Source organism: Spermophilus citellus (genome assembly GCF_964194105.1).
Source record: "Spermophilus citellus genome assembly, chromosome: 16".
In the NCBI taxonomy this organism is placed as follows: domain Eukaryota; kingdom Metazoa; phylum Chordata; class Mammalia; order Rodentia; family Sciuridae; genus Spermophilus; species Spermophilus citellus.
The window spans coordinates 78,344,615-78,358,333 of record NC_138196.1 but is presented as its reverse complement, the minus strand read 5'-3'; the positions used below and the strand labels follow the sequence as shown (position 1 = coordinate 78,358,333).

General features: G+C 50.7%; 1 protein-coding gene across 1 annotated transcript; it reads left to right on the top strand.

Moving 5' to 3' along the window:
• Positions 1–1,225: 1,225 nt before the first annotated feature.
• STMN4 (stathmin 4) lies at positions 1,226–8,506 on the top strand. Its single transcript, XM_081269863.1, has 6 exons — positions 1,226–1,317; positions 2,903–2,998; positions 3,560–3,640; positions 4,057–4,265; positions 5,575–5,766; positions 8,373–8,506. The coding sequence occupies exons 1-6, from the start codon at positions 1,305–1,307 to the stop codon at positions 8,430–8,432; spliced, it is 651 nt and encodes a 216-aa protein (XP_081125989.1). The 5' UTR covers positions 1,226–1,304; the 3' UTR covers positions 8,433–8,506.
• The last annotated feature ends 5,213 nt before the right edge of the window (positions 8,507–13,719 follow it).

Below are 13,719 nucleotides of genomic sequence, written 5' to 3'. Positions count from 1 at the left end.
AGGGCGGAGGCTTTTCTCATCTAATTGGTACAACTCTGTGCAGAGTTAAGGTGAGAAAAGCAAGGTTCGGACCTGTGACACGACTAGCCAAGAGCTGACATCTGCAATCTGCTCTGCACTGGTCTAGCTCTTACCCCAGAGCTGGCCCCGCCACTCCCACGAGCTCGGATCCCGGACCCTAGTGGGAAGGCACCTTGGCTCTTGGAGGAAGGGGCTCCAGTTTGGTCTCAGTGTCACTTAGCCACATGAGGATGTGGGCAGGCAGCCTGCTGGCTCGTGCCACCTTCCACTGGCAGAGTGACCAGTACCTGTGGTCAAAGATGGAGCGGCCTGGGTGACAAGCACTCTCCAGAGCTGCCGTTCCTGACTTCAGTGAGCTCCAGGCAGTGCCTTCGCTGCTCCTCCCACCTCCTTTTCTGTCCCGCCTCCTTCTCACCTTCTGCTCCAGCACCAACCAGCTCAAGGGAGCCCCAGAACACTGAGCTTTTTCACCCTGACCCTGGCCTGAGCAGTTCTCTGGCAGAATGCCTTCTCTGCCAGATTCTGACCTGTCCCTTATGCTCTGTCCGGGGTCCCTCCCTGGCTCCCCTGGCCTCATGCTGAGTAGGGAGCCCATCTCTGGCTCCCACAAAGCCCCCACGTGTCCATCTGTGTCTCTGAATCTACCAAGTGTGATGACATTGGGCCTTGATCCTTCTCTTTTCGTGGTCCAGGGGTGTTTTTAGTGGGGTCGGGGAGGGCCTGGGCCAGTGGTTCTTGGAGGGCGGGCAAGAGAGAGGCCATCTTGAAAAGGTTTTAACATCTCTGTCCAACTCCCTCTCACCCCGTGTTGGAGCTGGCTGGAGACAGGTGGGGTGTGGAGACAGAAGTTCAGAGGGGTGGTTATTTTTCAAAATACCTCTAGGCAATTCACCAGCATCCTTGCCTTGGGAAGGCCACTGAGCTGCCCAGGGAGACAGAGGAACACCCCTTGTTCACAGGGGTTTGGGAAACTCAAGTTCGAACTCAGGCCTCAAGACCAGGAAGCCAACGGCGACATTGGCATTAGTGCCTGAACTTGACCCAGTGATGCGGAAGAGGGTGGGTGTTTGGGGAAGTGAGAGCTGGTGGAAAAAGGACCTGGGGGTGACAGCAAGTGCAGTACCCCTGAGGTTCCTATGCAGTTGTATAGAGACCCTCCTTAGGCTGATAATCTGTCAGTGGTAAACGATTTCTTTTTTGTTTCAGGGTGTGACCTTGTCCTGAGCTGGTGAGAGACGCCTTCTGGGACTTTCAGTCAGATCAGCCACCAGATCCCAGCAAACATGACCCTTGCAGGTAGGTCCCCACATGGCACGGAAGCATGGGCTATTCCTCTGCACATAATGATTTATGGACGCACAGAGACGTGTCTACTTGAAGGGCCAAGTAGAATCTGACCCCAAAGTTAAGCAGAAAAGGAGACACACGTAATATGAAAACAGGCCTTCGAGTTTCTGAAAAGTAATGCAGGCCAACATCATCATCTAAACTCGGCTGTCAGATAACCCACAACCACACTAGTGGTAAACTAATAATGTATTGCCCAGCTGTGCCATCTCCCAAATCAGTGATTTTTAAATTTTTTTTTATTTATTTATTTTTGTGTGTGTGTGGTATTGAAGATTGAACCCAGGGTGCTGTGTCACTGCTACATATCCAGCCCCTTTTTAATATTCTGTTTTGAGACAAAGTCTCACAAATTTGCCAAGGGTGGCCTTGAACTTGTGATTTTCTGGCCTTAGCCTCTGAAGTCGCTGGGATTACCGAACATGCACCAGTACACTTGGCCCCAAAGTAATGATTTTGAAAGTGAATAAAAATAAGTGCAATTAGAGTTTTTTGGCCACCCCCTCTCCCCCCAGAAACAATTTCTTCTTGTGCAAACATTCTGCCTCTGTGCTTTTAGCGGATCTAACCACAGGTCCTGGAAGAGAGCACAGGGGTAGAGCATGGAGTTGCCTCCCATGAGGAGGAAGGGCTTTTTTCTCGTCCCAGCCTTTGTCGCACCGTGGTGGCTCCTGACCATCTCAGTCCCCGGGTGGTGGGTGGGATCATAACTGAAGTTTTTCTTCCTTTTGCTCATCGGTGTATTTTTTCTTTTAAAGTTTTTCAAATGCCCATGTGGTATTTCTGCAGTCACTTATGTTTTCAATTGTGAAAGAAAACGAGGGAAGAGCACTCGGCTCTGTGCTGGGCAGGCTGCTGCTGAGAAGGCCTGAGAATGCCGGGCACAAAAGCATGTCCACTAGCTCCAGGGAAGTGGGGAGGGACGGACAGGGGTCACCCCGTGGCCCGGGAGGCTCTGAACTGTGACCTCCAAACGCAGAGGGAGTTGTTGTTGGTGGAGATACACTCCTGCCTCATGGACACCAGCCACGCTGGCTTTGGCCACTGTGCTGGGAAGGTCAGGAAGAGCAGCCCCACGTAGCACCCAGCAAAGGTGTGGAGCAGAGGGACACTGAGGACTCCCTGTCCTGTCTTCTTCTCCACCCTTTGTGTGGCACTACCCAGTGCTTCTGGTAGAATGGAGCATGGATTTCCTACATCCCAATGCCAAAGAAGTGGCCCATCCAGGGTGGGCGTGGGGGCTGGGTCCTGGGGTCAAGCTGGGGGCTGGTGGTGGTGCTTGGGGTCTACACCTGAGGGTGCCTGGCATTTGGTGCTAGGAGGGGAGAAATACTGGAGGACAGATGGGGCCACTGGGTGCTCTGGAAGGGGACAGATGAGGGGCTGAATCACACGCCAGAATCCTAAGGAGGTGGCTCCAGACGTGGGAGGCGTGGGTGCAGGTGGCTTGGGTGAACTCCAGGCCAACTCATGTGCACGTGGGTCTCTGAGGCCAGCCAGGGTCCCCAGCTTCACCTGTCCGATGTTTCCGCAGCCTACAAGGAGAAGATGAAGGAGCTCCCACTGGTGTCCCTGTTCTGCTCCTGCTTCCTGGCTGACCCTCTGAATAAGTCATCTTACAAATATGAAGGTCAGTGAGGACTCAGTTGGGGAAGAAAGGAGTAGAGGCTCCCTCCTGTGCATGGGGGTGCAGTTCTCAGCCCCCATTTCGTGAAACTCTCCTTGCCGTGCACATGCTCCTACCCAGAGTGCCAGGGTCTGAGCTGCAGGGGTCCAGCCTGGGGCACTAGCTGGCCGCTGGGCTCTGAATCAGGCCCTCCCTAGAGCACTCCCTCTTAGCTTCACCTTTGTTCATTTCTTGAACAAACAACACCAAGGGGAACCAGGCAGAGAGTCCACCCTTGGGAACAAACCAGAAGGGAAGAGGGGACACGGGGTGGTTGGGGGGTCTCCTAGGGAAGGAGAGATGTCCAAGAGTGTGGAGGTGGGAAGAGGGCTTCCTGCCTGGGCTGTGTGGCTGTACTGCTCGGGGCCAGTGTCAGAGATGGTTCCCAGACACTGGAGGTCCAGGTTCTCCTGCTGGGTGTGGGGGACAGGTCACCTCCTATTTCCTGTTGTGAGGAACGGGTGGGTTGGCCTGGCAGTAGGAGACGGCGGGTTTGGATGACCTGGGATTGTCTTTTCTGTCTAGGCTGGTGTGGGAGACAGTGTAGGAGGAAAGGTCAAAGCCAGCGGAAAGACAGTGCTGACTGGACAGAAAGAAGAGAACAGGGTAGGAGGAGTCAGGGTCCACAGGCCGAGCGGTCAGTGGGTAGTGGGACGAGGAGGGGCCTGGGGGGGCAGTGGGTAAAATGCACCACTGTCTGTCACCAGCGAGGACAATGGGCGCAAGAGCTGACCCTCGGAGGAGGCCGGTGGTAGAGGCAGAAGCCAAGGCAGCTGCTGTTGCTGTGGCTGGTGTCAGACATCACATGTCCCCAGGGCCCTACTCGAGGAGCCTGGGGCCTCACTGTGGCTATGGGCCTTGGGCCCTATCAGCCCTCTGACCTTAGGTAGCAGTGTTCAGGACAGAACCAGGCCCCTGGCCACTGGTTTGCCATGGGGACCCAGCTCTCCCAGTCCAAGTGCATGCTTTAGGGGGCCCAGCTATTCTTCAGCAGGTCAGCAGCCCTCGCTCTCATCCTGCAGCAGACACAGTGGACCTGAACTGGTGCGTCATCTCGGACATGGAAGTCATTGAACTGAACAAATGCACCTCGGGCCAGTCCTTCGAAGTCATCCTGAAGCCACCTTCCTTTGATGGGGTGCCCGAGTTCAATGCCTCCCTTCCCCGGCGGCGAGACCCATCACTGGAAGAGATCCAGAAGAAACTAGAGGCGGCCGAGGAACGAAGGAAGGTAAGCGCTCCCCTTTCTTTCTTTGCTCCGTCTTAGCATGGGCAGGAGGGAGCTGGAGAAGTCGGGTGGTGGCCCTGAGCCGGGGTAAGGCCATATCTAGACAGTGCCTCCCGGGGACAGGGCAGAGGAAGAGGCTCCAATAAGGTAAAGAAAGAAGTCAGTGCTCCTGTCCTGCAGGAGCTCACAGCTTTGGTTAGGAGGACAACACACTGTGCCACTTGTCTCCCAGAGGTGGCCTTATATGAGTGACAAGAGTAACACAGTAAAAAATGTTAGGGATTTAAGGTAAGAATTTCTTCACTGGGAGGGAGGGGACAAGGCCATGGTGCCTTTCCTCAGTAGGCCTTCTGGGTTCCCTATTGATGCTCGTGGCTCAACTCTGACGCCATCTTGGTATAAGCTCTTCTTCATCCTTCAGCAGAAAACAATCCTTTCCTCTTTGGAACTCCTGGGGCACTTCCTCTCCACTCTTAAAAGCTCTTCTTACATGTTAGTCTGGGTTTTATTTATGTATTTTTTAAATGTTTAATTTGTTCTAATTAGTTGTCCATGACAGTAGTACGTACTTTGATACATCATATATGATGGAGTATAACTTCTCATGTACATGATGTAGACTCACACTGGTCATATAGTTATATATGTACATAGGGTGACAATGTCTGATTCATTCTACTTTCTTTCTTATCCCCATACCCCCTCCTCTCCCTTCATTCCCCTATACATAATCTAAAATAACTCTATTCTTTCTTAACCCCCTCATTGTGAATTAGCATCTGCATATCAGAGAAAACATTGGGCCTTTGGTTTTCTGCGGATTGGCTTATTTCACTTAGCATGATATTCTCCAGCTCCACCCATTTAACTGCAAATGCCATAATTTCATTTTTCTTTAAGGCTGAATAATATTCCATTGTATATATACACCATATATTTTTTAATCCATTATTCGTTGAAGGGCACCTAGGTGGTATTTCTTATTTCTACTAGACCTTTTCTTTCTTTCCTAGTTTGCTAGAATAATACCTGGAACTTAGTATGAGATCATTTAGTGTTTGTGAATTAATTAATTAATATGATGGTGATGATGGTCCTGAGGATATTTAGAACAAAACTGAGAAACATCAAGGGCTGTGGGAAGCTCTTCAGGTGGTGGGAGGGTGCGGGAAGGTCCCTGCTTCCTGCTCACAAAGTGGGAAAGCAAGCTCAGTGAGGCAGGCATGTGTCTTGAGTGCTGAACTCTTAATCCAAGGTGGTAAAGTCTGGATTTTACCCTGAAGGGCCTCTCTCTCCCTTTGTGCTTCCTCAGTACCAGGAGGCTGAGCTCCTGAAGCACCTAGCAGAGAAACGAGAGCATGAGCGAGAGGTGATCCAAAAAGCCATTGAGGAAAACAACAACTTCATCAAGATGGCTAAGGAAAAACTGGCCCAGAAGATGGAATCCAATAAGGAGAACCGGGAGGCCCACCTTGCTGCCATGTTGGAACGGCTGCAAGAGAAGGTAAATGGTCCTGGATTCCAAAGGAGGCTCCTGGGGTGCTCCGCCTCCCTTCCATGGCAGGTGTATTTGGACCTACTTATGTTTCAGGAGGAAGCAGCCTCAGCAGGAATGGAAATAGTTCTGTTAGGCAGGATCCTTAGAGCTCCAATGGGATGCTTTGGAAAGTGACAGGCAAGAAACACAAACCAAGCTCTGGGTTTCCTCAGGGGATTTTCTGCAGTAACACAACTAAAAATTCTCATTGTCTTAGGGACCTTGTATCCTTCATTAAATGGAGAAAGCTTATTTAAGTCAAGGGAGTAGGGATAGACACATGGCTGTACATTCCGGGCTTCATCCTTGAATGAACTGATTTAATGAAAGTTGCTGACTCTGAAGTCCAAGGTAGGACAAGCTGAGTCGCCCATTGAGCAGGAAACAATTCTCTCCAGACCTTTTGATATGGACTAAGTGAGTCTCAGGTTCTTTCCACGAGGATGCTATTTGTCAATAAACCAAACGGTGTCACCTGAATATGAGAAATGTGAGAGACTGGGGTTGGTCCCCCGTGTCAGCAGAATAACAGCCCGTGCTGCGCTGGAGAACATGCTGGCCTCATTTCCTGAGTCTCAAGGCCGCCCCAGTTTCTCCTGCAGCTCCTGGGAAGCTCCAGCTCTGTGTTTTATTTCCAGGAGCCGCCTGCTGCGCGGTGACTCCCGGGACCCGATCGGTGGCCTCGTCCCATGGTGAGCAGCGTGGTCCCCACTCCTTCCCGCCCATCCACCTAGAAATTGTACTGGAAAGATCTGGTTTCTTCTCCAGGGATCTGTACATTGTGCAGGCCCTGGCTCTGGTCAGCACATGCCAGCCCCTCACTCTGATGCTATCCTATGAGGGGCAGCAAGTACCCTGTGGGCGGGAAGCAATCTGGGTCTGATTTCAGGCTTCCCCAATTAATAAGGGGTGACTCGAGACAAACTCTGGAAGAAAAAATCAAAATCTGCAGTCAGAATAGGAGGGGGCATGGGCTCAGAGGCCAAATCCAAAACAAATAATTGAGGCTGGTCCCATGATAGAGAGTTTGAAAGACTGTTTGCAAACACTTCTGTCTCATTATACTGATGCCTCCCAAGTCCATGGTGGTAAGCAGAACAGGCATTATCCTTGATGCAGATGAGCAAGCAGTCAGAGAGTCAGATGACTTGCGCTGGGTGACACAGCTAACACGGGTAGAATTGGGACTAGAAGCCAGTGCTTCAGCTCCGGGTCCAGGTGGCTCTTTGCTTGCCTGTGTTAGGGAGATCAGCCCACCATTGTGTCACTAGGCTTTCATCACTGAGAGGGCCTTTGGAGACAAGGAAAGGGAGGCTGGAAACCCAGGGCCCGGGAGCTCACCTGAGAAGCAATTGGAAAGGTTCCCACTGGGGAACATGAGCTGTGGAGGTGAGGTGGACTCCAGGCAGCCAGGTGCCAGCACGGACATTTGAGAGGGTATCTTTCTCTGGGACCTTGATCCCACTCACCTTTATTTGCTGGAGGAGACAGCAGGTGGGGTGGGAACACCTTCTGGGCCAGTCTTTGGGTCACCAACCATCTACACTGGAATTATTTGGTGCAAAGTTTAAAACTACACATACCTGGACCCTGCCACAGACCTACTACCATGGCTTTCTAGGGTTGGTCCCTGGGGACCACAGAGGCTCCCAGGTGATGCTGACACATGGTGGAGTTTGAGAACCACTGCTTGACCTACACTACTCTCTGCCTCCAACCCATGGGAAGTTCCAGGGCCTCTCTAGGGACAGAGCTCTAGCTTAAGGTCTAGCTTGGGAGCCTGGGCTGCCTCAATGGGTCTACTTCAGGTGAATTCTGCCATTTGAACGTGATTATACCAGGGACTGGAAAGGGGGTCATTTACCCAGCACCTGCCAAATGCCAGGTGCCATTGTGGGATCGGGGAAATACAAACTAGAAGACACGAGGATCTGGACGTTGGCACAGTAAGCAGTAGCACGAGGCAGGACGCAGTGCTGCAGGCGGACGCTGCCATCACAGAGCTCAGGAGGTGCCAGAGCCGCCCTCCAGGCCCCGCCCTGAACAGAGAGCGTGGCCCACCTGGAGGAGTCGGCTGAGGCCATGCAGCTGGCCATGCAGCTGGCGGGCCACAGAGGGCGGGGCCTGCCTTTGGGCTGGATTACAAATGAAGGCTCTCTTACCCTAAGTGTAAGAAAACCGGTGGAGGAGGCGGAGGGGGTTGGGCAATAAGCACTAAGGGGATGGACCAGGAATTCAGGCAGGTGTCGCAGGCTGGCGACTTGTAGGTGGGGCTTGCTTTCCTGCGGCTCCTCCCGCACAAGCTACCCCAGCGGCTCACTGTAGTAAGTCAAGCCAAGCCACCAGTCCAGCTGTCACAGTAGCCAGAGGAGGGGGAAAGAGGCTGGGGGCCCTGCGGGAGGCTGGGACCCACCAGTCCCTGGGCTCACTCACCGCCTTCTGCCCCTCCCAGGACGCCTTGGCCGACACTGCTCCGCTGTTCCTGATGGCCATCCTGTGCTGCCCTTCTCTCGCCCCTCTGCCTTCCTTTAGGCAGCCTGTGTGACCTGCCCTGTCCCTCCCTTTCTTCCCAGGACAAGCACGCGGAGGAGGTGCGGAAAAACAAGGAGCTGAAGGAAGAGGCCTCCAGGTAAAGCCCAGAGGCCAACGCAGTTTCCAGGACAGCCGGACAGTCCCGCAGCTCACGGTCCAGCAGCCTCGCCCGACGGCTGCTCTCCCAGCGCTGGGGTTTGGGGGGAGGGGGGTGGCCCAGGGGCGTTTCCTCTGCTTTTGGTGTTTGTACATGTAAAGAATTGACCAGTGAAGCCATCCTATTTGTTTCTGGGGAACAATGATGGGGTGGGAGAGGGGAGAGAAGGAGAGTTTGGGAAAGGAGAAGAAGTCACGGACATTGAGACACTACCCACTGCAGACTGAGCCGACCAAGGCCTGCGATTTTCACAGCTCTGCCTGGAAGAGCAGCCTCCAGGCACCGTGCTGAGGGAAGATGAGAACCCGGGGCAGTGGAAGTTCAGGGTGAATGAGGGGCAGAGTCCTGAGGGGCCGTGGCTGCAGGGCCCACAGGATAAGAGCCCAGCCAGAGCAGTGCAAGGCAGACATGTGGCTCTGCCTAGCAGCAGGAGGAATGAGGTGTGTGTGTGTGTGTGTGTGTGTGTGTGTTAACCATCATCTTTTGATCATCATGACCAATGAAACATTTACTACAAGTCTCCAGTTCTTTATTTCCTGAATTTGTTTTTTGGGGTGACTGGAAGAAAGTTCTAGAAATTTATCCGCCTCCCATCTGATAGCAGGTGTCTCTTAATTTTGCCATCCATGTATCTGAGGTGCTGGGAGGGGTTGGTTAAATTATGCTGGCCTTTGGCATAATTGAAAGGTTTGTTTTTCCCTTCTTTTAAACCCTCCCTGTGGGTTGTTCCTTACTGGATTGAGTGTAATGAATTGATAAGAAAAGAAACCCAATCTTCCTTTCTATGGACTAACATTCTAATATGGTCCCCAGGATTCATTTTAAGAAAGAAGTTGCCTTAATCTGTTAGGCTGCTATGACAAAATACCTTAGTCTGGGTCCTTTATAAAGGAAAGAGATTTATTGCTCACACTTCTGGAGTCTGGGAGGTCCAAGATCGTCTGGCCAAAGCTGCTCTCCGCTCAGTCCTCATATGGCAAAAGGGTAAAATGAGGGTGAAGCCCTCATGAGCTCATCACCTCCTGAAGGTCCTACCTCTTAATACTATTGCATGGGGGTTAGGTTTCAACATAGGAATTTGGGGGGAACCTCAACAGTCAGACCCTGGCAGAAGCCTTTCTCACTCTAGGAGCTTTGGGATTCTTAGTGAATCACAAAATGTGAGCAAGAAAATAAAGTGTTTGCTAGTGGAAGGCAGAAAGAGCCATTCAGTACCAGCAGTCATGTTCTCCAGGACCGGCACCAAGGCTGGAAACAGAAGCCCCTCTCACTCCTCCCCTGCAAACAGGAGCAGGAGGGCAGTCTGCCTGACCCTGGGCCCAGGGCATCGCTACACCCTGCCCTGCACACTGTGGAGTTTTGTACAGCTTTGCAAATAAACTGTTTGATATTGTCTTTTTTTTTTTTTTTCCACCAGTGGTTTTGCAATTTAGCCTTGTTTTAGGAAAGGATAACTAGAGGATCAACATTGGTGGTGGTGATGAAGAAGAAGGAGGAGGCGGCAGCTTATGCTCTGGACACTCTTACTAGATGCCTGGAAATTTTCTGAACTTAATATATTACCTCACCTAATTCTCACACCGGCTGGAGGAGAAACTTATTCTTAGTATCCTATTGTGTAGGAAAAGAAATTGAGGTATAGAAAGCATCACTCTTGCCCAAATTCACAAAGATAGTTAAGTGGGAGAACAGGGACTTGAATTTGGCAGCTTGCTCCCAGGGCCTATATTTTTAGCCACTGCACTGTGCTGCTTCTTTTTAAAACACTTTTCATTGATTCATTGTAATCATACAGAATGTTGGAATTCATTGTCATATTCATACATGCACACAATATAACACTATAATTTGGCCAACATCCTTAACCTTTCCCTCCCTATCTCCCCACCCCCTTCCTCTACTCTACTGGCCTCCTTCTATTTTCTGTGCTGCCTTTTGACACTTCCAAACTAGGCTGTGAGTCCTAGATCAGTGTTTCTGAAACTGTGAGATATGACTCATTGGATTGTGAGCTCAACTTTATTGGCCTTACCCAATCTTCCTTCCTTCAGAATAGAACAGAAAACTAAACATTAAAATGCATTCCAGGTAATAAGTACTTTTTTCCACAGAAATTGTGTTTCAATTTTAGATTTTGTGTATGTATTTCTAGCATGTTGCATAAAACATATATATATATATTAAAATTGGGGGTGTCAATCAGACCCCTTTGAATGAGCATGGAGACATGATGTCCACTAAGCCCCAGCACCTGACCCTGAAATTTCAAATTATGTGCTCTGCATGGGACACCTTCAAAGCATTAGGAAACAAATCCTGCCTTGAAAGTGTTTACAAATGGGGCAGGAAGCTAAGTGGCAAGGCCATGGTTTTTAAATTTCCAATTTACATCAAAATCTCTCTGAGAGCTTGATAAAGTGCGAATTTCTTTGCCCTGGGAGTTTGTAAATGAAAATAATTGACTAGGCTTATTGAAATAGGGTCTTTTGAGGACCCCATCTGCCCTGGAACCTACAATTTAGCAATCAATTTCTGGCTTTTTCCTTTTAAAAAACGGTTTAGTAAGATTAAATCTTATTTTAAATTATTTCTGGTAATTGGCAGGATTTATACTAAGTTGGTATACTCGTTGTTGACAGCTGTTACCTGTCCTGATCTGCCAGTGTCCCTCTGTTTGGCTGCGTACTGGGCCCTTCCAGCTGCACAGCCCCTTCCCTGGGATTCTCAGGGCCTCCCCACACACAGTCCAGGAGCTGAAGAGTTTTGGCACCCCCGGGGGCCTCTGAAGACTGTCACTTAAGCCTGACAGCTGCCATCTATTCTTATTGGTTGTTAAGTACAGTATTTATTTATTTTTAATTAACAGATAAAATTATATGATTCATCATGAACAATGTGATGGTCACAGTTTGAACTGTTCTGAACAACAGAAAACTAAGCCACAGGCAATGTATCCAAGGGCAAGAGGATGACAGGTCTCTGTCAACTGGAGTGGGAGAAGCCTTCCTGGAGAAGAGGGGGCCTGGGAGCACAAGGACACTTCCAATAGGCAGAGCGGAAGAGGCAGGCTGGGGTGCAGTGGGTGCTGTGCTGAGCGCTGGGGCAGGAGCTGCCCCCCTAGAAGAGAACCCATCATCAGTCAGGAAGAGTGTGTGCAGGTGGGGTGCCTGGGGTCTCCATTATGATGCAGCAGGAGGAGGAACTGGGGCTGAGGAAGGGAGGACTGAAGCAGAGGTGTGTTTTAAATCCTGCTGCCCTAAATCAATGACCTTTGGTGGAGCTATAGCACTCCTGATAGGGAGCACATTGGAAATGTGGCAGCAATTTTGGTTAGGACAGGAGAAGGTGCAGGTGGAGGCCTGGGATTCCATGTGAGCACCAGACAGTGTCTCAAGTCTCCCTTGACCTCCAAATGTAAATGAGAGACCTGTTCAGGATGACCCAAGACCAGGACTTACAGGACCTAGCTCAGTTCTGCAATAAGAACAGTGCCCAACCCCCTTTGAACATACCCTGGCCTTTCTAGCTCTGCTAGTCCCTGGGTTTTTCCCCTGATGGGGTCATGGCCTTGAGTGTAGACTGAGGAGTGGGATAGCTGAGTTAAATGGTGGCTCCATTCCAAGTTTTCCAAGGAATCTGAATACTGTTTTCCAAATTGGTTGCTCCGATCTGCAGTCCCACAGCAATGTATGAGTGTGCCTTTTCCCCACTTCCTCGCCAACACTTACTGTTGTTTGTCTTCATAATAACTGCCATTCTGACAGGAGTGAGATGAAATCTTGAGTAGTTCTGATTTACATTTCTCTGACTGCTAGAGATGATGAGCATTTTTTTCATATATCTGTTGATTGATTGTATATCTCCTTCTGAGAGATGTCTGTTCAATTCCTTGGCCCATTTATTGATTGGGCTTTTTTTTTGGGGGGGGGGGCATTTAGCTTTTTGAGTTCTTTATATACCCTAGAGACTAGTGCTGTATTTGATGTGCGGGTGGTAAAAATATTTTCCCATTCTGTAGGCTCTCTATTCATCTCACAGATTATTTCATTTGCTGAGAAGAAGCTCTTTAGTTTGAATCAATCCCATTTATTGATTCTTGAGTTTAAAAAAATCTCAGAGGAAGAAACAAGGATGTTTTTGTTGGAGATCAGTATCTTTCCTGCTTCCCTTCTCATCCGATGGGTGGGGTCGCTTGTTGTTAGCTGGTATCTCTGCCCTCAGGATGGCGAAGGTAACCAGGGAGGAAGGATTGGTCCTGGGTGGAGGGTACCTGGAAGTGGGGTATGGGACCTCTCAGTCCCCAAAGGGAGACTGCACCTCAAGGATCTCTTTTTGGGCCTGCTCCTGTGATGTGAGTGCCTGGTCTTATCTCTTTATCTCACCTGAAGACCTCCCAGTTCCCGGTCTCTGTGTTAGCCTGTAAACTGCATCACACTCACCCTCTCCCTTACTGCTTCCTAATAAGAGTCCTTTGTCTCTGGGGCTCTTGTGTGCTGTGTACCTGCCCTGCTAAGAGCTGTTTTGTGTTGGACAGTCACTGTGCCAGGTTAAAGACTGCTGGGGGAGGGCAGTTAGTAACTGGTACCTGACCAGCCTGAGTTCCAACGTGGGAGTTGCCCCCACTAAAGGTGGTGATGAAGGTGACCCAAGATGGAGGCGATTGCCTTCAGAGATGGGGTGTCGGTTGGGTGGGGAGAGCCAGGCCATGGCATTGGATGATGAGTTCAGAGACTAGCCCTGTGACATGCAGCGTTGGCTGTCAGCTGTCTTCAGAGCCTGGGTGAAGTATCCAGGTGCAGGCAGGCTACCGCACATAGGGGACTATCTTCTCTGCTGCAGAGTCCCAAGATGGAGGTGACAGGGGAGCCCCCCTTTGGTAGATGGGGGTCCACATGGGAGTGGAGGCCAGAGTTCCTGCGTATGGGTAGCAGCCAGGTGTCCTGCATGGGAGCTGAATCTGGGATTTGTGCTTGGGTGGGTGGCCGGAAGTTCTGGCAGGTGCTGATGCCAATGGTCCCACTCAGGCACCCATTAGTCCTGTGTGGGCAAGTCGTTGGGAGACCTACTCAGACGCTGAGGCCTGGAGCCCGTGCAGGGCTGGCCATGATTCCTGCGCAGGGAATAGGAATATTGCTGACAGAAAAGCAGTCTTCTCACTACTTGAGTACCAGGTCACAGAGTGACACAGAATGCTGCCTCCCTCTGGCCCGCCATCTTGGATTACCCCAATC

What these genes read in the sequence shown, in the direction of transcription:
- STMN4 (XM_081269863.1), top strand. An exon ending in GTCATCTTACAAATATGAAG is followed by an intron (nt 2,999 to 3,559) that starts GTCAGTGAGGAC and finishes TTTTCTGTCTAG; the next exon opens with GCTGGTGTGGGAGACAGTGT. An exon ending in TGGAACGGCTGCAAGAGAAG is followed by an intron (nt 5,767 to 8,372) that starts GTAAATGGTCCT and finishes CTTTCTTCCCAG; the next exon opens with GACAAGCACGCGGAGGAGGT.